General features: G+C 39.8%; 1 protein-coding gene across 1 annotated transcript in view; it reads right to left on the bottom strand.

Annotated features, from left to right (window-relative positions):
- mtcl1 (microtubule crosslinking factor 1) overlaps positions 1-24,034 on the bottom strand; it is a 127,697-nt gene that overhangs the window by 3,744 nt on the left and 99,919 nt on the right. The window contains 4 exon segments of the mRNA XM_008118167.3: positions 6,160-7,714; positions 9,324-9,355; positions 10,695-10,991; positions 19,770-20,018. Of these exon segments, the coding sequence (XP_008116374.2) occupies positions 6,160-7,714; positions 9,324-9,355; positions 10,695-10,991; positions 19,770-20,018 (2,133 nt within the window).

Genomic DNA, 24,034 nt, shown 5'->3' with positions numbered 1-24,034 from the left:
ATCATGGTTATAATATTATTTTACTGCTCTTATACTGGATGTTGATCGAGAAACAATAACTGGAGTGTGTTCCCATGATCATAGGAAAATTGCTAGTTGACATAATGTTGGTGTAACCTGACAGGTTAAAACAACCACTGTATGGAAACATAAATTCCAGACAAGTGAAAGATGGAATGAAACAATGTTTTTTCCAGACTTCATTAACTGTTGGAAATTCTGGCTGTTGCCAAACAGAATGACGCCATTTCTTTTTAGCAATTTCCCCCATTGTTCCTACCCCAACTTTTTAGCATTAGCAGGAAAGCAGACATTGGCCCATTTTTTCCTACTCTATCTTCAATTATATGTACAGGTGTCTATGTAATTATATTTTTTCTGCAAATTGAAGATTGGACATTTTGGGCAGTTATATTTAAGTCTGCAACTTAGCAGACAAAGAAAATGGATGTGCTGATGCATCTCGCTGAACAAGAATGCACTTCAAGAGGCAGTGAGCATGTCATTCCTCATAACAGGGTTCAGGGAAGTGTACAGTACTTGGAAGAGGATAGATTCAAAATTTTGCACAGAATTTAAATATATTTCCTGTGGAAAGGGACGATTCATGGGAAGACAAGATGAGTGGTGGTAGCTCCAAACCGTGATCACTGTGTTTGTATACAAAGACACATGCCGTATTTTCACAGTGTTTGTTGAGAAGTGCCTTCAGAAAACATTCTTCTTGAAAAAATATGAGAGAAAACTTTTAATGTCTATTGTATGGAATGTATTCATTTTGGGGTTAAACTTGAATTTCCTTTTTTGTGTGCCTTGGACCAAATGATGTCAGAAAACTACGATTTTAAACATTCATACCAGTTTCTTCTACACCTGTGGGCTTACCTTTGGAAAGCAACATGTGGCTTAACCTGGTTATGCCAAACTACCAAATGCCTCTTAGGACAAGACTCACTCCAACTGCTTCGTCCATAGGGAAGAAGCTAAAATTCTTTCTAAAGAGCGCATTTAACAGACATGCTGGCCAGAAGACTGATGTATTTTGACTTTATCCACATACTTTAGGCATGATCATGTTTCAGAATCCATTTCGAAATAGATATTAAAAATTCTAAGAAAGTATAACTCATGGCATCATCACTTGGAGCCAATCAATACATTCAGCCATCCAGAATTGCAGGTTTGACTTTTGTGGATTTGCTTATTTATGAATTTGATAAATTCTCTAGGTTCTCCAATGTGACTCTCCGGCCAACTTCCTCCAGTCACATTAGAATACCTTGAGATTCGTAGAGAAGACACCTCTCTTAGAAGACATCTCTAGGCATCTAGAGTGTGATTCCAGTCAGCTTCCAGTGGATGTTGAAAGTCATGCTGCAGGACCCAAAATTCCTACAGGATGTAATAAACATTGCTATTAAAAACAGCAATTTCTTTATTTGTGGTTATTAATTTTCACAGGGGTCCCTTGCCTCTAACCCCAGCAAATGTGGAGGGCTGACTGTACTGTGCATAGCTGCCTTTTGCTTTTGTTAGTTTTGTCTACTTGAGCCTGTACAAACATTTGTATATCAAGCAGAATGAGCATGCTTCTCTGAGATCTCCATCTCTTAGATTGTGCATGTTTGAACATACCTGTACAATGGATTCAGCCAGTGAAGCTATCATCACATTATGTAGAACTTTCTCTCAACCCTATTTTCTTTCCATCTGAGATGAAAAGAGTGAGTTGTTTTGCAATGAAAACTTTTGCAATGGCTAGGCTATCATGCTGTTATGGCAACCACCCCATGAAAGTATGATTGGATCCTTAGTGCTGTAAGACGAAAGTACGAATGCACCCTTAATGCTGTAAAATGTAGACACATAGAAATGCTGATTCCTGCCATTTTACTTTCAGCTCCTTGACGTCTGGTTCTTTCTATGATCTGATCCTGTGGATGAGGTTATGCTGCTGCAACACAGCAGTGAACTGTCTTACAGTACTTAAAGCATTAGCTTAATCCCGGGAAGTGAACAAAGCAGCTGATTCTGCCTTGTTGTGTTGGAAATGAGAACATAATATTGCGTGACAGAAAGGACACAAAAATGAAGAATGATGAAAGACCGGGGGGGGGGGGGGGGGGAGTTTAAAAAAGAGAGATCCCTTTAAAAGTAAACTACAGCCATTAGGGGCAGAAACATATACCTTGCACATTTGCAATTAAACCAGTTTAATCCAGTTGTGTTCCATGGAATGAACCTGATTTAAGAGGAATCATGTTGGATTAAATGGTTTGAGAATGCCTATATGATTTATGTTCAGTGTGGAACATTTTAAAGCCAGCAATATAGCACTCGGGTGCTTTATTTCAATCCTGCCAGATCATGACAATCACAAAGAATGTTGTTGCTTCTTCAGTTCACACCTTCACACCAAGTTGACTTTTTTTTAAAAGAAAAAGCAAAACATTTTGGAAACAAAGGTAGAAAGGACTTACAGCAGTGAGGCAGGCAGGGTTAGGGTCCCCAGGGGGCAGTTAGTAAGACAGTTTGGTTCTGGACACAGACAGAGGAAAAAAGAGAGGAAGTAGGTTGGAAAGAATATTTAAACCAGAGACTTGTAGTCAGCATTGAAGAGCTCTCCAGATTTCACTCATAGCCTTTATTATATCTTAGCCTTCCTTGGGGAGACTACACAAGAGAGACAATTGGGCTATCATCAAACGGAGAAAACACATGAGGAGGAGGAGGACAGTTTAGCCGTGGTAATACTGCCTCAAAAACATATTCCATTGTTAAGAATACATTCTGTCTTTTCTGAATCTATAATGAAGTCAGACTAAATTATTTCAAATGAGAAAGCTGCATTTTCTCTCTCTCTTTAAAAAGAACAGGAATGGTTCTTATTCACAGGATAGCTTCCAAAGTTTACTTAATGGACTTGACTCTGCTATTTTGACTTTGTATCTTAGAAGTTTATTTAGAAAGGAGAGAAAGGGGAAGCTGAGGAAAAGAAAGATTTCTAATGCCATCTGTTATTCTGGGGGAAATAGTTCTTGGCAGAGATTGTCAATATGCAGCCAGTGAAGTGTTATTAGGAACAGAATATGATGAGGAGAATCCTGCAGCAGCTAACCTTTTTGGTAGAGAATGTGGGCTGCTGGTCTTTCTTCAAAGACACATCCCTTTCCTAGCCTCTGGGGAAAATATTGTGATGGCTGATATATGCACAATCCATGTATATCACAGAAATTGTTGGGAGGGGCAAATGGCCAGAATCATGTTGCCTTTTGTCTGACCAGAGAGAAGGAGTGTCAGGTTTCTACATGACATGACATACTAGTCAAACAGAGGCTTAGTAAAATGACAGATCAGGCATTTTAAAAATTGCATCTTGTAGACATGAATTCAGCATACAGCCACTGAGACAGGTTAAACAAATTATGAACCACCAGTATCACATGTCTAGTGTGTATGTATATATATATTGCATATATGTCTGCATATATGCACATGTAGTCTAGTATGCAAAGAGATTTTTGAGACTGAGAACAAGAAGTTGTTAATATAAGCTTTGAAGACTGAAGTCTATAAAAACTTACACAACTAACCTCCCTATCTCACTCTCAAAGATACTACAAGATCCCTTTGCATACTGATCTAGATTAATATGGTTATGTCCTTGAATTTTACCAGAAGTAGTCTAGATTTTAGCAGGGATCACAAAAAGTATCCTATTAGAACACTAGAAGAAAGGAAACAGCAAGAAGCACAAATGAAATAGCAATAAGCTTTTGACCATCATTCCATGCAGGAATTCAGAACCAGTAAGACATCATGCCAGGAGAATCGGGAACAAGACAAAACCTTCCTTCAACATGACCTGATAGACTGATTAAGGAGGGTTAGGTGAGACATTCCCAGAGCTATATTGACAGCAAAAAGAACATTACTGATAAATGTTTTACTTTGCACAGCACGCAATTTTAGGTGCAGCTCAGCCAAACATATGCAAAAATGTGCTTTGGCAAGTTTTGCTGAAAGGAAAACATTACATCCTAATCTTATCTGGTGTAAGTGATAATTCCACAAACCTCATTATTAATCATGTTTTGAAAATCCATATTTTGAACTTAAATTTTTCAAATTTTACATCTTTATTAAAAATGCACAACATTTGTGGAGAATTTCAGGATGAATGCAATCCTAGTTGAGAATTGTGCTGGCTATGGGTGGTTAGCATCACACATAATTATCTTCAGCTGGCTCAAATGCCTTTCTGAGAGATGAGCCCTCTACCATCTGATCTCAGGGATCTGCTGCCGTAATTATAGCCAAGTTGTGTTAACAAAATAGGAGAATGAGGCAAAAGCTGAGTTATACCAAATCTAAACCTCCTTCAGTCCAGAGTCACAGGCGAAATGTGTGCATAGACGCATGGATGAGCCAAGTCCTAAATAATCTCAAACTCAGTTAAACTAGGAAACATTTGGACTTGACACACATGGATCTGGATTCAACACACATTGCATTGGATCTCAAGGGGGAAAAATCAAAAATATTATGGTACCATGATGACTAACCAGTTACATACCGCTTCAGCTACTTGTCCATAGTAGCTCGTGCCTGCTAACATTTGTTAGTTTTCAAAGATCCACAGGAGTTTCTTTTTTCTTGAAAGGATACATTCACAATATGTATTAATAACAGAGCTATTGTACCCATAACTCTCAAAATACTTCTTTCCCCAAATTTGTGAGTAGGTTGTTTTCAAGGAAAATCTTGCCATTATGTTAACAGCAGCAAGATATAACAAAACATTATCAACCAACATGTTTACTAGACCAGGATTCTCACTTTATAATAGGCATGTTAAAATGTTTGTCCTTTAAAGGTTAATCTGAATTATATATTTTGAAATATGGCATGACAAGAACTGTGACTTAATTTCAAACTGTTATTATGATGACAATTCAGTAATCATCACCTGCCTCAAAACCAAAAGTGTAAGTAGTTGAGAAAGTGAGTGCTAAAATGGCTCTTGTTCAACATTATTTACTATGAAATGGCACCTAGTGTGCATTTATGACTAAGCTGACTTTAGACCAGATTGAAGTCTACTCATAGCTACAGGGCCATACTAAATAAGAGAAAAAACTCTTTAGTAGGAAATGTCTTAACACTTTTAAGAGAAATACCACATGTAGAGCTGCTGGAAAAGGAAAGAGTCAATAGATCAAGGTATTTATGGAGGTCTTGAATTCTAGAACATTTTCAATATGTGCTAGAACCTTGAACGTTTCCAAGATATACTTTGAGAGAACAAGCTGCAATGCAATATGTAAGGTCTATTCTCCTCCAATGTTCTGTTTTCTATGACTGGAAAAAGAGGCCCTACTGAAAAAGCTTCTATTGAGAAAGTGAATATGCAATATTGGGAAACAATAGTGTAATCTCATAAATATATTTCTTACATCTGTGACCTCTGTCTTGTCTATGGAATTGAAATTTCTAAGAAATCCCACACAACACAATAAAGCTTCTTCCATTGAGTCTTCCCACATCATTCTAGATTCCAGAACTTGATATGACAATTCTTAGGACATCATACCAAAATGTCTCACATAAAGGCTTCTTTTTTACTTTCATGTTTAAAAATTCTATCAACAACTTCACTGAACAGAAAATACTATCTCATGTAATGTACAAAGAGAGTAGCATTAACAATGGTGTGCCTTCTCCTTGTGGCTTTATTTGAAATATAATATGCATGTGAGTTGCATCGGTAAGTGGAAATATCTTCGTATCCCTTGAGATCCACAAGTGAAAGGAGTTCATTTGGGTAATTGCTTTGGATGATCTCAAGAAGAAAATGCAAGGGTCACCTACTTCAAATTTCTAGCATTTTCTCCTTCAATGTTTTCATTAAATTATCCAAAACCATTATGACATGTATTGTTTGTGATTCAATACTGTACAAGTACTGTACAGTTATATCAAGTCTTCCAAACTATATGTGTGCATGAGAGGGAGGAACCTGTAGTGTTAATTTTCTTCCCAAATGTAACAAATATATATTACAAAATCCATCTGATTTTGATTCAAACAAACATTGGTGTTTGTTTACTGGAATTCACAATCTAAATATTTTTATTATGTGAGCTTAAAATTCATTACCTCAATGGACCCTGGTTCAACTCTGTCTATTTCTCCTGTGCTGTTCTCATTGCTAAGACTGGGAGGGCTCTGTGAAGCAAGCCTTTTTTCCTCCTTTAAGGCATGCTCCATCAGTTTCTTGTTCAAGATTCTGGCAGCATTTTCTGTAAGGTTGTATCCCGGAGGAGCAGATAAGTCCTGCCTAATGCTTGTGGTCTCTGTTCCTTCATCCTTTTGTAACTCTGCACCAAAACGGAGAGGACTGGGCGACCGGCCACGAATACCCGTGTACATGTCCTGCATAGGCCCCAGTTCTGCCCTGGGTTCTGCCGACCTCGACCGGCTGCTAGACCTGGAGCATTTTTGGAGGGTGTCCTGAACCACAGGGGTATGGTCAATGATATTGAATAAACTGGAGAGGCCATCGTTGATTGTGGTATGAACGGGACTTTCCCTTGTAGTGGTGGATCTGGCCCAAGCAGATTCACTGAAACCTTTCTGAGGTGTGCTTGGGGAGGTTCGGTTATTTGGCTGATCTGTTTTAGAGAATGTTTTCTTCTGTAATTTGGGGGAGCCGTATTTGGGAGAGCAACATGTGCGTTCAAATTTGGCCTGGACCTTTTCAATAGCTGGTGCCATCTGCCTACTTCTGAGGCTTCTGGATGGTGATGACACAGGTGTGGCTCCCCCTTTTGGTGTCAGACATCTGTGTGGGCTGCTGGTGATACTGCGCAGAGTTTCTGTTTGCAAGCCCACATTGATTGTTTGAGTGGTTTGAGTCCCCATAGTCCTCACTCCATTAGTCTGACAAGCTGTGTCTTTGAACTGAAGCTCAGTTGAGTTGGATCGTATTGCGTTTCTGACAGAATAAGCAACTTCCTTCATATCATCACTCATGTTTTTGGACATTTCCAAGCTATGTAAAGATGAGGCAAAACTCACAGTAGTGCAAATAGGGCGCTCGATGGGATGAATACCAGTTTCCATGAAATTATTATGATGTTTGGAGAGGTCACATGACCATCGCCCAAACACTTCTGAAGAAGCACCTTTTGTCTCACCCACATTACTCTTAGTTTTGGTCACAGGAAACAAAAAGTCTGGCTCAGGCTGGCCTTTCCCTTCATTGCCACCTGCTACTGAATTATCAAACCTGCGGACAACGGGTGGACTATGAAATACTCTAACTCCCACTTTTTCTGTAGCAACATGACTCCTCAGCGGCTGTTTCTGGCAGTGCTCAGGGCTGGTCACCGTATTAGTTGTCATAGTCACACTGGTAGTGAGGTACCATGAAGATGGCTGGAATGGATCTGGAACTGAATTATTCCCAGCCTTTCCAATCTCTGTCCTTTCTGCCCATGCTTCAATAGGCCTCTCCACAGCTCCACCATGGTTTCTGGTAGTGCTGTAATCCCAATTTTTGTTGAATTCCTCAATGTATTTTAAATCATCTGGGGATAATGGGGGTGTTATATCCTCCTTGGTGCTGGAGGAAGGAAGAGTCTTTTCGGGGAGAAAAGGAGAAATGTCCATCAAGCGCTTGAATTCTGACATAGAGGAAACCGACATTGCCCTGAAGAAGGAAATGTGTAGTGTTAAATGGATAAAATAAATGAATATAAGCATCACAATAACACAGTTGTGAATTCTATCCAAAGACACACCATCTTGAAGTAGCTGATGACTCTCCTTATTCTTAAGGTGAACATTTGGAAAGAGAAAAGTAATTTTAAGAAGGCTTTCTCGTGTTAACCAATTTCCCGTTGACAGATATGACCTACTGGACCAAGAGAAACCAAATAGTTACAGTTGGTTCATATGTATAATAATCAAGGGGAAAGCTATGACAAAACTAAGTACTGGTTTAAAACAAGAGTGAGCAATCACATAGGGACATGGGCTAAATGTCCTTCCACATCAGGCATGAGAAAACTTGGGCTCTCCAGGTGTTTTGGGCCTCAACTTCCACCATTCCTAACAGTCTCAGGCCCCTTCTTTTCCCCCCTCAGCCTCTTAAGATGAGGGGGAAAAGGAAAGGGTCTGAGGCTGTTAGGAATGGTGGGAGTTGAAATCCAAAACACCTGGAGGGCCCAAGTTTGCCCATGCTTGCTCCACATTATCACTACAGAAATATTGCATACTTCATTATCTTATGCTATATCTTACAAAATTGCAACAGGAAGTGATGGTTGAGAATTTTGTGGGACTGCTGAGGAGTTTCAAGGATCACAAAACTGGGGTTTATGGGCTGCAACATGCCCTATGGACTAGTTTGCCGATGCTTTGGTCATGTGCAGATGGACGGGGTTTTAAAAATCCACTGGGAATGAGACATATTTATACAATTCCCTCCTACACAGAGGTAATTCAGAAATCAGAAAGTTCGTGAGTCACAAATTTTGGGTAGGCATGAGTCACTCCGTCTAGCTACAGGAAGCAATTCTTATATCTCCTTAGACTGAAAAAGAATTCACCTTGAAATCTCAAAGAAGTGAAAAAATATCCTAAAATCCTGTCTTCCTATTAAACTAGTAAATGTTGCAAGTGTACCCTGAAAAGCAGAATAATTTGATATGTAATAACTTAGTTGAGGAAGAGAACATACAGATTTTTCATTGTAATTTTACATCAGAACACATGATTGCTTCTAAATGATGTAGTTATATGGTATTATACCGATAAAATTCAGAGCTATACATTAAAATAATAACTCACTGTACTGTAATGCATAATTACATTAAAAGCTATTAAATTGTCATCTTTATAAAAGAGGGGAAAAGATATCTATGAAGTACCTGCAGATCATTTTTAAAAAGTGAAAATGGAGAAACAAAATTAAGTATTGGGGCTAAGCGAATCATACATTCAGGCAATTCACATATTAAAGGTCCAAATGTTTATTGACTCTTGGATGGCAGGTAATGTCAGACTATAACCAGCTAGCTGAGTGTGTATACAGTGTTGTTTAGCAATGTTCAAGGTTATGCAAAATACTTGTGAATTTTAGACAAGTTTGTTTAAACAGACAAGCTAGCAATGATGGTTACATTCTAAGTATAATTATCAAAAAACCCTGAGGCTTTGGCATACAATCTCAACGTCTTAGAAATCAATTTAGGGTAACACGTTCTTCATATAATTCATTTTGTGCTTTCTTTCTTTTTCTGCTTCTCTTTGCTCACCTTTGAAGATTTCCCTTGTGCATTTCTTCTTCCTGAAAATAAAATTAAGAGTTAATGCTGAACTTGTGTATATGTCTATATCCTGTGCCAGTGGGCTATATTTGTATCCAGTTTTTGCAGTTTCACAAATGATTAGAAATACTTTGAAGAGCACTTGTGATTATTCCTCCCTCCACCCCTACTCCACAAACAGATAATTAAGAGGGATTTTCTTTGCTTATATGCATGTGGATAAATCAGTCCCCATACAATTAATTGATAGAAGTAAGTCTCCCTTGCATTAGGAACACTAGACAGAAAAAATAATTATAATTCAGTGCTCAAAAACATTATTTAGTTATAATGATATGATCAGAAAGATAAGCAATACATACTGAAATTATCTTTACATGTCTGAAGCTGCTCTTCTGAACTCTACGCTTTGATATTACTGACCCAGTAGTGCTTAGATCAGAGATAACGATCCACCCTTTTCATATATTATTTCCATTATAAATCACTAGACGTTTAGAAGTGGCATCCAGCTGAAACTCATTAAACTATTGCTATAAAATATGTGGGCAGACTTTCTTCATATAGGGAATACCATAATGATTCCTCACAACACAGTGTTGTCATAGAAACTATCCTCCAGATAATTTCCATGACCAATTTTAAAAGCTCTCATTTGACTGAACAAATTTACTCTAGAGTAAAAAAGATAACTATTTAAAGTTCTAGTAAGATAAACAATTTTATGCACAATGACAAAATGTAAGAGCTCCAACATAAATGTCAGCATTAGCAGCCCAAATCTCTTCAATCTTTTTCATATGCAGGATGAGGAAATGAGACTGCATGGTGTAGTAGTATTGTGGAAATGAGATTGTGATATCCTTTTACCACATAAGGTGGGCATAATGTTTGAATAGGGATCATAATAAAAACCCACTGTGCATGCAGTCTGGGACCAGATTACGGTTATAATGGCCCTAACTGTTTTATCTAAAGCAAAAAAGGAAAAAGCAGTTACTGGTATATTGGTATTTATATCAGCTTAACTACAACACCAGCCACCTTGGGATGGCATTTTTCCTTGAAAAGTGGGACATAAGTTAATAAACAAATATGCAAACATTGTGGATTGACTTCCTACTAGGTAAAGTGGAAAGGCGAGATATCAATTCTCCATCATGCAAAAGGTATAAACTTTCCATTGTGTCACTAAATCTAGTTACAGATTAATATTAGGGCATATATTAGATGTATATTCATTTTAGGTGCAGTGAATTCATTACTGAATTCCTATAAAATTGTCTTGGAAGCATTCTTTATCAGAAGAGCAACAATAGTGAATATTATATTGGAAAATATAAGTGGTAAGAGACGCACCTCATTTCCACAAATTAAAAACCTTTCTCGTTCCAGTTCGTGAGGATGTGGTTCTTCGGAATCATCGGGAGAATCAAGGGACAATGTATCTAGAAAGAGGTTTTCTGTGGCAATGCATCTGTCACTCTCTTTTAGTTTAGACGCTGTCCGATCTTCAAACGGCATGGTGTCAGAATCAGAGTACGATCGCAACCCCATTGGACGAGGTACACGATGTTTCTCTGGACTTGAAAATGAAGGAAGGCCAGTTGCTTTTGAGTCACAAAGGATGCTGTCTCCTCGTTGTGGATGTATTTTCTGAAGTTGACAGGGAGAAATCACAAAAGAAAATCAACCAGATATAAAAATTCAAAATATGTAATCGCTCTATACCTTTTTTCCTATATTTTATTCTGTATTATAGATTTCTGTTATCTCACCTTAGACCACCTCTTTTTAGATGTATATTGCTTGCATAAAACTGTTAGCAACTGTAGTGATATCTCTATAAAAAGGTTGAGGAAAACAATTCAAGACATTACAAATGAAAATGCCCCTATGTAATGATTCTCATGCTTCAGAAATGATCATTCTGTTAAGGGTATACCTAATGGGAAACTTTTCACACCCTAGTTCATTGTTTTAGGTTGCAATGGAAACATATTCCATTGGGCAAATTGGAACTTCTGAATAAAGATGCAAAAGCTTCCATTCCCAGTCCTAGACCTTGCCATTGATTGTAATGGAAGGACAGTTTTGCCTTCTAAAATAAAACATAACTCTAGGGATAAACAAACTCTCCTTCCATTCCACTTTCCATGCTGCTCCAATAGTAAAGCTCTCTGTCAAAGAACATAAAACTGCTTTCTAGGCAGGTTTTACACATCTTTCCACTTGGTGAACAATACACTAAGACAGAAAATTCTAAATTCTCATGGTACGGTGATTCTGTGGTCACATTAGATGGGCTGCCAGAATTAGACTGCATTTAAAATGAAACATTAATCCCTATGAAAGTCAGCATAGCGCAGTGGTCCAAGCACTGGACTACAACTATGGAGACTGGGGTTTGAATTCCTATCTGGGCAAGTCACACTTTTTCAGCTCCTGAAGAGAGCAAAGGCAGAGCCCTTCTGAAAAAATCATACCCAAAAAGTCATGTGATAAGTTCACATTAAGGTCAACATGAGTTGGAATAGACTTGAAGGTAGGCAATAACAACAACGATCCTCACTGTATTGTTTTTTCTTCATTTTGTTACAAACTGTGGGTATGTGTATGTAAATATGATGTAAAAGCAAAAGAGCCATCTTCTTAATTAAACAACAACAAAAATGAATTATGAAATAATTAATTTGAAAATCTGAAAGCTTGCAGTCACAATCAGGACAAAATTAGGTTTGATGTTGTGTCTCAAGAGAGAGCACTAGCAGCATACTTGAAAGAGAATATTTTGAGGCCTTGAAAATGTAGGTCAGCATGTTTCTATGTATAAGCTGAATTTCCATAATTATCCAAAATGATCTATTTTATTTTCTATAAATTAGTGTTTCTGTTTCTTACAATATGATGAAAGTTGTCAGCGAGAAAAATTGGTATGAATATCACAGAAACGTATCTGTTACACCAATATTTCAAATTATTTGTCTTTTTGTTTTACTTATACTTGCTGTCTAAACTTATTTATGTTAATAGAAATATACTAATCACTTCTACGGAAAGTAAATTATGGGTACTATTTGCTGAAAAGCTATTGAACTAAAGTTATACAGATCTCCAGGAGATTCCTGATATACAAGGAATTGTTTGATTATTGTTAGTACAGATGCTTTTCTGAATCTGAATGCGTAAAAATCCAGATTTGCAATTGCTATTCTTGGCTGCTCAGATCTTTGGAAATAGTACACTCTTCTTTTTTAATTCCTCATACTTTACAGGTTAATTACATGCAAAGAGGTTTTGGTAAAATCTGCACATGACCATTATTCCTGTTGCACTCTAGCACTTTTCACTCAGCACCACACTAGAGTCCATTAGTTCTATCTAAAAATGTTTATTGAAGAAAGCAGGTAAAAAGAGAAAAAGGGCATTTCCAAAAAGAATCAGAAAAATAACAAAAGAGCAAAAATCCAAAAATCCAAAAGTACATCAAGTCAAGTGAACCAAAATCCACAGCAGTACTTCAAACATAAACCTATAACAAGAAACAGGAACTTTTCCAAGGTAAATACTTCAAGGAAACAAAGGCATGGACCAGAACGGAAGTTATTTCAGAACCACTGGCAATCATCTTCGAGAGTTCTTGGAGAACAGGAGATGTCCCAGCAGATTGGAGGAGGGCGAATGTGGTCCCTATCTTCAAGAGGGGAAAAAAGAACGACCCAAACAATTACCGTCCGGTCAGCCTCACATCAATACCAGGCAAGATTCTGGAAAAGATCATTAAGGAAGTGGTCTGCAAACACTTAGAAACAAATGCGGTCATTGCTAATAGTCAACACGGATTTACCAAAAACAAGTCATGCCAGACTAATCTGATCTCTTTTTTCGATAGAGTTACGAGTTGGGTCGATACAGGGAATGCCGTGGATGTAGCATATCTAGATTTCAGTAAGGCCTTCGACAAAGTCCCCCACGACCTTCTGGCAAACAAACTAGTAAAATGTGGGCTAGACAAAACTACGGTTAGGTGGATCTGTAATTGGCTAAGCGAACAAACCCAAAGGGTGCTCACCAATGCGTCGTCTTCATCATGGAAAGAAGTGACAAGTGGAGTGCCGCAGGGCTCCGTCCTGGGCCCGGTTCTGTTCAACATCTTTATTAACGACTTAGACGAAGGGTTAGAAGGCACGATCATCAAGTTTGCAGATGACACCAAACTCGGAGGGATAGCTAACACTCCAGAAGACAGGAGCACAATTCAAAACGATCTTGACAGACTAGAGAGATGGGCCGAAACTAACAAAATGAAGTTCAACAGGGACAAATGCAAGATACTTCACTTCGGCAGAAAAAATGGAAATCAAAGATACAGAATGGGGGACGCCTGGCTTGACAGCAGTGTGTGCGAAAAAGATCTTGGAGTCCTCGTGGACAACAAGTTAAACATGAGCCTACAATGTGATGCGGCAGCTAAAAAAGCCAATGGGATTTTGGCCTGCATCAATAGGGGAATAACGTCTAGATCCAGGGAAGTCATGCTCCCCCTCTATTCTGCCTTGGTCAGACCACACCTGGAATACTGTGTCCAGTTTTGGGCACCGCAGATGAAGGGAGATGCTGACAAGCTAGAAAGCGTCCAGAGGAGGGCGACTAAAATGATTAAGGGTCTGGAGAACAAGCCCTATGAGGAGAGGCTTAAAGAGCTGGGCATGTTTAGCCTGCAGAAGAGAAGGCTGAGAGGAGACATGATAGCCATGTACAAATATGTGAGGGGAAGTCATAGGGAGGAGGGAGCAAGCTTATTTTCTGCTGCCCTGCAGACTAGGACACGGAACAATGGCTTCAAACTACAGGAAAGGAGATTCCACCTGAACATCAGGAAGAACTTCCTCACTGTGAGGGCTGTTCGGCAGTGGAACTCTCTCCCCCGGAATGTGGTGGAGGCTCCTTCTTTGGAAGCTTTTAAGCAGAGGCTGGATGGCCATCTGTCGGGGGTGCTTTGAATGCGATTTCCTGCTTCTTAGCGGGGGGTTGGACTGGATGGCCCTTGAGGTCTCTTCCAACTCTACTATTCTATGATTCTATGATTCTATAACAGACAACTTGAGACTACTTGAATCATGAACTTGACAGCAGAGAGAGGAGAGCCATTCCATATGGCAACATTGTCTCCTCTGAGAGGTGTGAAGCCAACACCACTTACTTTAAGCCTGTCCAAGTAGCCATGAAATCATGCTGAACATACCCGGACTTCAAGGTCGTATCACAGATTCTCTGAGAACATCTAAATTGTCTATTTCTTACTCCCTCCATTTCAGGCCTAATCTGGCTTCTCGGGAAAACTCCCCATCGGCCGAAGGTTGTTTCTCAAGGGAACTAGAATTTTCCCTGGTTGCCTGGGAACAAGCACAGGAATGCAAAGCATCAACCTCATCTGCCTACAATTCTCTCCTAACTCCCCCTAAGACAGGGGAGTAACCACTCCTTGCAGCAGTGAAAAATCATTTGGAAGGTCAACTCAGAAATGAACAGAAGTCACTATTAGTTTATACTTCAAGTTTTTGGGCAGGATAAGTCAATTTTCATTGTAAGTTTTATGTTCAAGAGAGATGGGGAAATTGCTCTTGTGAATGATTATTCCATTTGGAGCTACTTTAGTTAGGGTGATGTTTGATGTTGCATAGTGTAGATGGTAATAAATGGAAGCTTTTACATCTGCTTCTGAACCAAAGTTACCCTGCAGTAATAATGTGCCACTCAGGTTTGTGAAACAAGTAATAGGAACTTTACTTAACTTCAAAAGATCAATCAGAACAATAATAACAATCTATATATATAAAAGGGTAATGAAATTTCGGCCTAGGACAAAACAACAAAACTACACATCCCAGAAACACTAAACTTGGCAGCACAACCCCTTATCCATGCCTCTACGTTCATACAACAAAAAGCTCCAGCTACTCCGAAAAACAGCCAGGCTTTGAGACTGCAAGGCTATTCACTGCTATTCCACCTGGCCAACAAAGGATTCCCATAAGTCACAGCAACGCGTGGCCGGGCAAAGCTAGTAATATATATAACAGTTTCTCTGACTGCTTACAGAGAATAGAGGAAATAAACAGTCATTTTAAATAGTCCTTAAATATGCCTCATTGCCTAATAAATAACAGGGCTTTAGAGATTCGGCAGCCATCTTCTCTCCTGGCTGTTTCTTTTTCTTACTGAGGTAAAAGCTACACAAACTAGTTCCTTCAGCAGCTTGGCAGAGAAAGTAACCAATCAGATTGGTAGCTCTTCACAGGCTCAGCCAATCAGCTGCTGACACATATTCTTCCAGTTAACCCATTACATCATGGTGTCTTTTACAAACCTCAACATTTCATTCTTTTTTTTAAATTGGGAATTCTGGGAATTAGTGTGCACTCAGAAAGACACAAAAAGGGACTGGGGTAATGTATAGCTCATGGGATGCACCACCTCCACCTTAACATAGTTAAACACAAAGGATATAAAGCTTTTGTAATTATTTTACTGGACTGTAACCACCTAATACATTATTTCCAGCTGTTTACAGCTGGAAGTATTACAGCAAGAAAACACAGTGCAGACTCTATTTTCTGAAGAACAGAAATAGTGCAAAGCTCATTTATACATGAAAAGAGGAGCAATTATGCACACAAACCATTGGAGATTGCACATTAGCTCTTTTAAGCACTCATTTATGAAAATCAAGAACTTACTGGTCTAATGGTTTAAATACTGCAGGGGCAAAAAATCAGAATAGTTCTTGGAAATGTACTCTTTTCTTTGTAATCACTAAGTATACATCCTGCATCGGTACTATTATAAAATATGTATAGCTCATTCTCTCACTTTTTATTCAACTGCCAGTTTCAGTTGAGCAAGTTAGCAAGTTCTGTCACTGAGACGAAATACGGATTTTAATAAATTGAAATAATTACATCGTTTTCAATACCTTCAGCACCAAAACATACAATTGTTCTGTAAGTGCTAGAGAAATTTAAGGAAGGGTGTTTTAGTAAGGATTGTCATATGTAAATGTAATTTAATGAAACGTGCATGTAGACAGCCCAATTTGCTCTGAAACATCTGCTATAAGTTCATAATGACAAAACAGGCCTCCAGGCATTTAAGAGGGAAGGGAAACTGTGTCACTGGCCCTGCTCCCAACTTCATGAAGCTTTTTAAGTCTTACCATTGATTGCACATAGCTTCCTCGGTCCTGCCACTATGTGGCAGGGAAGCCAATGTATAGAGAAGCCCTCTATGCATGTAGTATATCCATGTAGGCAGAGCCCTGAGTGGGTAAGATTTATCTGTTATGTAGGCTTCTTCAGTGTTCAGTGGGTGGATGCCAGAGACTGGGCTTGAATCTGTACCATGACAGTGGTAGCAGAAGCCCTCTTCATGGCAGTAGTATGTGAAGAGGGCTTAACACAATTATGTTGACAGATATAATCCTGTCAATACATCAGTGACTGTACAACTGAGTGACACAATCATTTATTGCAGCCACTCTGGCTGTTGTTGTGCTTGTCAAAGTTATTGCAAAGAATCACATATGATGTGTCAGACATCTAATTGCTACCCATAGTTTGGCTTTGTCCCGCTATTGTGCCTAGAGTAACTCTGGCAATGTGTCATGCGGAGAATGGATGTTCTTGAAAAATGCCAAGTCAGCTAAGCTGAGTAAAACCACCACCACCATTATTCATCATCCAACCCTGCCCTGCATTATTGAGAACTGGATGGGCAAGCTGAAGAGAACTGATAGCTCTCAACCTGATCGCCCATGGGGTCTTGCTAAAGCCTCAAACAGATTACCAAACGAACAGGACATGAAACAATACAAGAAGAAATATGGCAATACAGAGGACAAAAGGACAGCAATAAAAGCAGTAAAAAATAAGAGAATCTGAAGTGCTCAATTCCCAGAAGAATACCTAGACTATTCCTTCGTTGCAAAAAACAGCAGTTCCTGTCATCCCATAAAGACTATTATATTATGTCATGGAATGTGATAGGCAAGTGTGGTTCCAGTTTTGCCACCTGTGACTTTTATCAGCATGTTTTTATTACACTCTGTGTACAGTGTTCCCTTACTACTTCGCGGTTCACTTTTCGCGATTTGTTGTTTCACGGTTTTTCAATAAACTCTAAAAGACTATTACAAATCATAAAAAATTACAATTTACAGCCTAAGGAAGGGAGGAAGGAGAAGCTGAAGGAAGAGAATTGGAGCCCAAGTGGCAACGGGAGGAGAAGGAGGCGATTTTATCAACACACAATTGGTTGGTAATACAATAGTGTATAACTACTAAGATAATGTATAAATATTAAAATAAATATAGTGTCTCTACTTTGCGGATTTTCACTTATTGCGGGTGGTCCTGGAACCTAACCCCTGCGATAAGTGAGGGAACACTGTACTTACTATTTTTCCAAGGTAAGGATATCTGTAGTATCATTAACAATTCTTTTTGTGAATGGCCACTATGAATAATGTCCTGCCTTCTGACTTCACTTTTTACAATCACTTCACCATAACAGTGCTTGGGCATGCCCACAAATTCAACATAGTAAGTCAGATGAAGTAAACTTTAAATCCAATTTATGACATAACACATTTGCTAGCCTTTCAGGAACTTTGCTGTTTTCAAAATATTCCAGATGTTTTAAAATATTTTTCAAAGACTGCCTTGAACACCTGTACTTAAGTACTAGGAAAGGAACACATATTAGAAATTCTTCAGCCTTCTAGCCACACTGCTGCCTAACATTTTTTTCTGATGGAAGCAGTTTGAGATTTAGTGTACAGTAAGGCTTGGCTGTTATGACATTTCACATTTATGGACCATATTTGTGATCAGCTGGCAGAAGCATATGCTAGCACAAGTGCTCTGCCAGTTGAAATCAACCAGCAGAAGAGGAGATTGGAAGAAGAGGAAAAAACAGGATGGAAAAGATCAAAGTGAAGGAGGAATATCATGCAGCCACAGGAAATAGTCAGTATGCAGGCACAAAATTACCAAGGTTCAGAATTATCCTAAATAATTGTCAAGATCCCTAGTCTTGTATCAACTCCATCGACCCTCTTAGTAAGTTAGAATAATTTACTTAAAGGTAACCCCTAATTATATATCGCCTTTGACTTCAATCATAGAATTATAAGACTTGGAAGAGACCTCGTAGGCCATCCAGTCCAACCTCCTGCCAAGAAGCAGGAAAACCGCATTTAAAGCACTCCTGATAGATGGCCATCAGCCTCTGTTTAAAAGCCCCCAAAGAAGGAGTCTTCACCTTTTTGCTTCAACTTTTCTTCAACTAACTCCTGAAATTATAGAGTAATCAATACCATTGTGGTGTTTGTTTTGCTGTCTGGGACTCTGTTCAGAAGATTTCACTGCACTTTCTGTCCCTGTGATAATTGGATTTTGAAAAATTTGGCTTGTTGTGGAAACAAGGATTGGTGAGAAAGCTTCAGTGGAGACCCTCTTTCTCCATGATAACTCTTTCAAGGATAAATTACCCTTCCTAGGGGTAGGTTTCTCTCACTTCCTGTTGTCTCACCCCCAATCTTAACTATGAGTCATTTGTAAGTCAGGTGGTTGTAACTCAAGGTCTGCCTGTATCTAGTAAACTCTGCCTATATCTAGTATAATTATATTGCTAATATTAGCAGTAGCATTAAAATTATACAGTTGTTGCTTTGGAAATTAGTTTCTCATCATCTGCACTATACAGTCGGCCCTTTGTATCTGTAATCATTTATGACTTGAAAATATTCCTCACCTCTGCAAAAAAAAAATAATCCAAAATTCACATCTTGATGTTTCCCTTTTATATATGCCATACATTTACGGCAGCATTTTATATAGTGGTAGGCAGATGGTCCTGGAACCAAGCCCTAGCAGATCCCAAAATCCATTTTTGTTCACAAAGACAAAGCACTAATCTAGATGTTATATCCCCTTCAGGAGTTAGTATTTCACTCATAGATTCTACTCATTGCACACACAATCAGGTCCAACTTGTGTAAGGGAATGCCCAAGACAAAATGAGTAACAGAATACAACTTTGTTTTTCAGAAGGAAATACCATTTTTGAGACTGAAGAGCAAGAAAGCTTTGTAACACTCAGGATCAAGACTGACTGACTGTAAGATGAGTTAAATAATATAGGAAACGGCCTTTAACCTCTGACTAATTTCCCACATGCTAGCAGTGAAGCTAAAATTACTTTTTATCTACTTCAATCCCTTGGGCTTGTATAATTATCTGTTAGGAGAAACAATGATGCAGAGAGGCCAAGTTCATCCTGTACTTTGAAAGCAGAAAGCAAAGCTGACAAATCCTTTTGTAGCAATGCAGTTAAAGTAAGACATGTCTTGCCCTGATCAGTCCCCGAACTCACCTGCTCCAGTCTCCTTAGCAGCTCTTTTTTTTGTCGCTCCCACTCTCGTCGGTCTTTGTCAAGCCGCTCCAAAAGCTCCATTTTTTCTCTATTCCAGCTCTTTTCTTTGTGTTGGAGTTGCCATCGCAGGTCCAGCATCAATTGGTGATGGTCAGCCAGAAGCTTCTTGTGCTCTTCTCTCTCCCTGTTGAAAGCTGCCTTTATATCAAGACCAAGCTCACTTTGTGCTTTTCCACTCTTTTCTTCCAGCTATAAATGAAACAAAGGTGTTAGTGAAAAAGCCAGGCCTTGCTACTAATATGCCATAATATCTTAAAGCAGGGATGGGCAGGATGTGAACCAGAGGCTGCATGTTTTTCTGCCAATTTTTTGAATTCCCGCTATCAAATTGATGCCATATCACTGAATGTTGGGGATTTGCTATCTACCTCCACAACAGAAATTATTATTGAAAAACAAGTGAGGTGGAGAAATAAAACACAACACTATTATAATACATTTAACCAGATACACACAGTAAAAATGCAGGTTAAAAATCACTGATAAAATCCAAGATAAAATTCACAAATCAAATCTGACTTGGTAGGCTTGAAGAGATAGGTCTTCAGCTGAGTTTTGAATTCTGGAAGCTAATACAGCTGTCAGAGTTCTTCTGGAAGGTCATTCCACAGTCTTGGGGAAGCAGATGAAAAGGTCCTCTGGGTGACGGTTGCCAGTTTGCTTTAAAACAAGGCATATCCTCTGCTTATTATATTTTTTACAAGAATCAGGGGCTTCAGCAGCTACAGGAATTTGACACCACAGTGGCAAATTTGGTGACATGTTGGAAGCAGCCTGAGGCTTTCAATCAGGAGAATCTGTGGTCCAATACAGCCATTCCTTCTTATGGTTTTTAGTCAAGTGAATATTATGGCAGAACTGTGTCTTATCTGGCCACAAAAAATATTACAATATTATCTGAGCTACAAAACAAATATAACGTATAACGTATAGCCAACACCTGTAGGGAAAAGGTTCGCAAGGCTAAAGCACAAAATGAGCTCAGGCTTGCCAGGGACATAAAAAAACAACAAAAAAGGCTTTTTTGCTTACGTTGGTAGAAAAAGGAAGAAAAAGGAGGCGATAGGGCCTCTGCAAGGAGAAGATGGGGTGATGGCGACAGGGGACAGGGAAAAGGCAGAACTGCTCAATGCCTTCTTTGCCTCGGTCTTCTCACAAAAAGAAAGCCATCTTCAACCTCAGCAACATGGAATGGACGAAGGATCGGGGGAAATCCAACCCCAAATAGGGAAACAAGTTGTTCAGGAACACGTGGCCACTCTAAACGAATTCAAGTCCCCAGGGCCAGATCAGCTACATCCAAGAGTATTGAAGGAATTAGCGGAAGTTATTTCAGAACCACTAGCAATTATCTTCGAGAGTTCTTGGAGAACGGGAGAAGTCCCAACAGATTGGAGGAGGGCGAATGTGGTCCCTATCTTCAAGAAGGGAAAAAAGAACGACCCAAACAATTACCGTCCGGTCAGCCTCACATCGATACCAGGCAAGATTCTGGAAAAAATCATCAAGGAAGTGGTCTGCGAACACTTAGAAACAAATGCGGTCATTGCTAATAGTCAACACGGATTTACCAAAAACAAGTCATGCCAGACTAATCTGATCTCTTTTTTCGATAGAGTTACGAGTTGGGTCGATACAGGGAATGCTGTGGATGTAGCCTACCTGGATTTCAGTAAGGCCTTCGACAAAGTCCCCCACGACCTTCTGGCAAATAAACTAGTAAAATGTGGGCTAGACAAAACTACGGTTAGGTGGATCTGCAATTAGCTAAGTGAACGAACCCAAAGGGTGCTCACCAATGCGTCATCTTCATCATGGAAAGAAGTGACAAGTGGAGTGCCGCAGGGCTCCGTCCTGGGCCCGGTTCTGTTCAACATCTTTATTAACGACTTAGACGAAGGGTTAGAAGGCACGATCATCAAGTTTGCAGACAACACAAACTGGGAGGGATAGCTAACACTCCAGAAGACAGGAGCAGAATTCAAAACGATCTTGACAGACTAGAGAGATGGGCCGAAACTAACAAAATGAAGTTCAACAGGGACAAATGCAAGATACTTCATTTCGGCAGAAAAAATGGAAATCAAAGATACAGAATGGGGGACGCCTGGCTTGACAGCAGTGTGTGCGAAAAAGACCTTGGAGTCCTCGTGGACAACAAGTTAAACATGAGCCAACAATGTGATGCAGCAGCTAAAAAAGCCAACGGGATTCTGGCCTGCATCAATAGGGGAATAGCGTCTAGATCCAGGGAAGTCCTGCTCCCCCTCTATTCTGCCTTGGTCAGACCACACCTGGAATACTGCGTCCAATTCTGGGCACCACAGTTGAAGGGAGATGTTGACAAGCTGGAAAGCGTCCAGAGGAGGGCGACTAAAATGATTAAGGGTCTGGAGAACAAACCCTATGAGGAGCGGCTTAAAGAGCTTGGCATGTTTAGCCTGCAGAAGAGAAGGCTGAGAGGAGACATGATAGCCATGTACAAATACGTGAAGGGAAGTCATAGGGAGGAGGGAGCAAGCTTGTTTTCTGCTGCCCTGCAGACTAGGACACGGAACAATGGCTTCAAACTACAGGAAAGGAGATTCCACCTGAACATCAGGAAGAACTTCCTCACTGTGAGGGCTGTTCGACAGTGGAACTCTCTCCCCCGGGCTGTGGTGGAGGCTCCTTCCTTGGAGGCTTTTAAGCAGAGGCTGGATGGCCATCTGTCAGGGGTGCTTTGAATACGATTTCCTGCTTCTTGGCAGGGGGTTGGACTGGATGGCCCATGAGGTCTCTTCCAACTCTACTATTCTATGATTCTATGATTCTATAATCTTTACCTGACTGGTACCATGTAAGTCAACAATCTTACTTGTAGCCATGGTGACCTAGGTGAAAGGAAAAAAAGAAATCTCCTGCTGTCACCATGGGTAAAAACACAGCAGTAAATATAAAGAGCTTTGTGGGGGTGGCAAGGAAGTATTCTGGCTCCATCATTAGGAGGACAAAGGGACTTGTAATAAGGCACAAAAAGACTATGAAAAGACTCAAAAGCGTGCAAAGGGGCTCAAAATTAGGCTCAGAAAGAATGCTATATTTCACAATATTTTTGTTAGATGAGCTTAATTATGAATTAATCTTGCGTGTGTCATACTTACAGTATTTCCAAAATTAATACAAGTATTCCTTATTGAAGGCATATGTAGAAACTGAGTTGTAGCTGTATAAACATGTTTCTGGGAACTTTCTTGTCCATTACCAATAATGACAAAAATCTCTAATTCTCGGACTAATATAATGAATCCAAAAAAAATTCACATAAATATTCTGGCTCTATCTATGCAAAGTATTAATGAAGCAGCTGTTTTGTTTGGTTATTCTATGCATGCATTTTCCATACACTGGTGGGACTCTTACACAGTTCTTGGTATCTGTAGTGAATAACCTGCATAAATGAATAATAATGGAGAAATCTGTACCACTGGCTGCTGAGACAACAGCCTGTTACTCCAACACTTAATACTGAATAAATGTACCAGCATTTGTTCTGGTACTCGATTAAACAAAAACTGGTGATTCCCTTTCAAAGACCGATATCCACATTGTGGAATGACCTGCTGGAAGAGATCTGTCAGCTTGAGACACTAAGTTTAAATCAGGAGTAAAGGCTAGTGTTTTCCAACAGCCCTATCACGGTTATTTGTAATTATAGGATTTTATAGTATTTATTGATGGATTTAAAAAAATTGCTTTTAATGCTCTTTTCACTGTGTTGTATTGTTTGATTTGTCCTCAACTGAAAGACAGAGTTGGATAAGAAAGAAGAGGAGGAGGAGGAGCAGGAGGAGGAGGAGGAGGAGGAGGAAGAGGAGGAGGAAGTTGTTTAGTTGTGACCAGGCCCGGCCCAACACGGCACGCTGACCACGCCCCCGCGTTGGGCGCCAGCTTCCCAGGGGCGCTATTGAACCCCTGGGAGGCGGGGCCACGCCTGGCGGAGGCGGGGCCACGCGATGCGGGAGGCGTGGCCAGGTCTGGAAGGAGGAGAGGGGCTGTTGAAGCGGCCTCCCGTCTTCCTCCTCCCCTTCGGGCGGGCGCAAGGGAAGCAGAGCAAGAGGAGGAGGGCGCCGCCTGGCTCCTCAGCCGGGGATGGGGAACGCAGAGAGCGGCGGGGATCCCGGTGGGGGCCCCGGCGGAGGCCCGGGGATGCTGCCGCCCCTGCT

The sequence above is a fragment of the Anolis carolinensis genome, chromosome 4 (genome assembly GCF_035594765.1).
Source record: "Anolis carolinensis isolate JA03-04 chromosome 4, rAnoCar3.1.pri, whole genome shotgun sequence".
NCBI classification, from domain to species: domain Eukaryota; kingdom Metazoa; phylum Chordata; class Lepidosauria; order Squamata; family Dactyloidae; genus Anolis; species Anolis carolinensis.
This window is presented reverse-complemented; position numbering and strand designations above follow the sequence as displayed.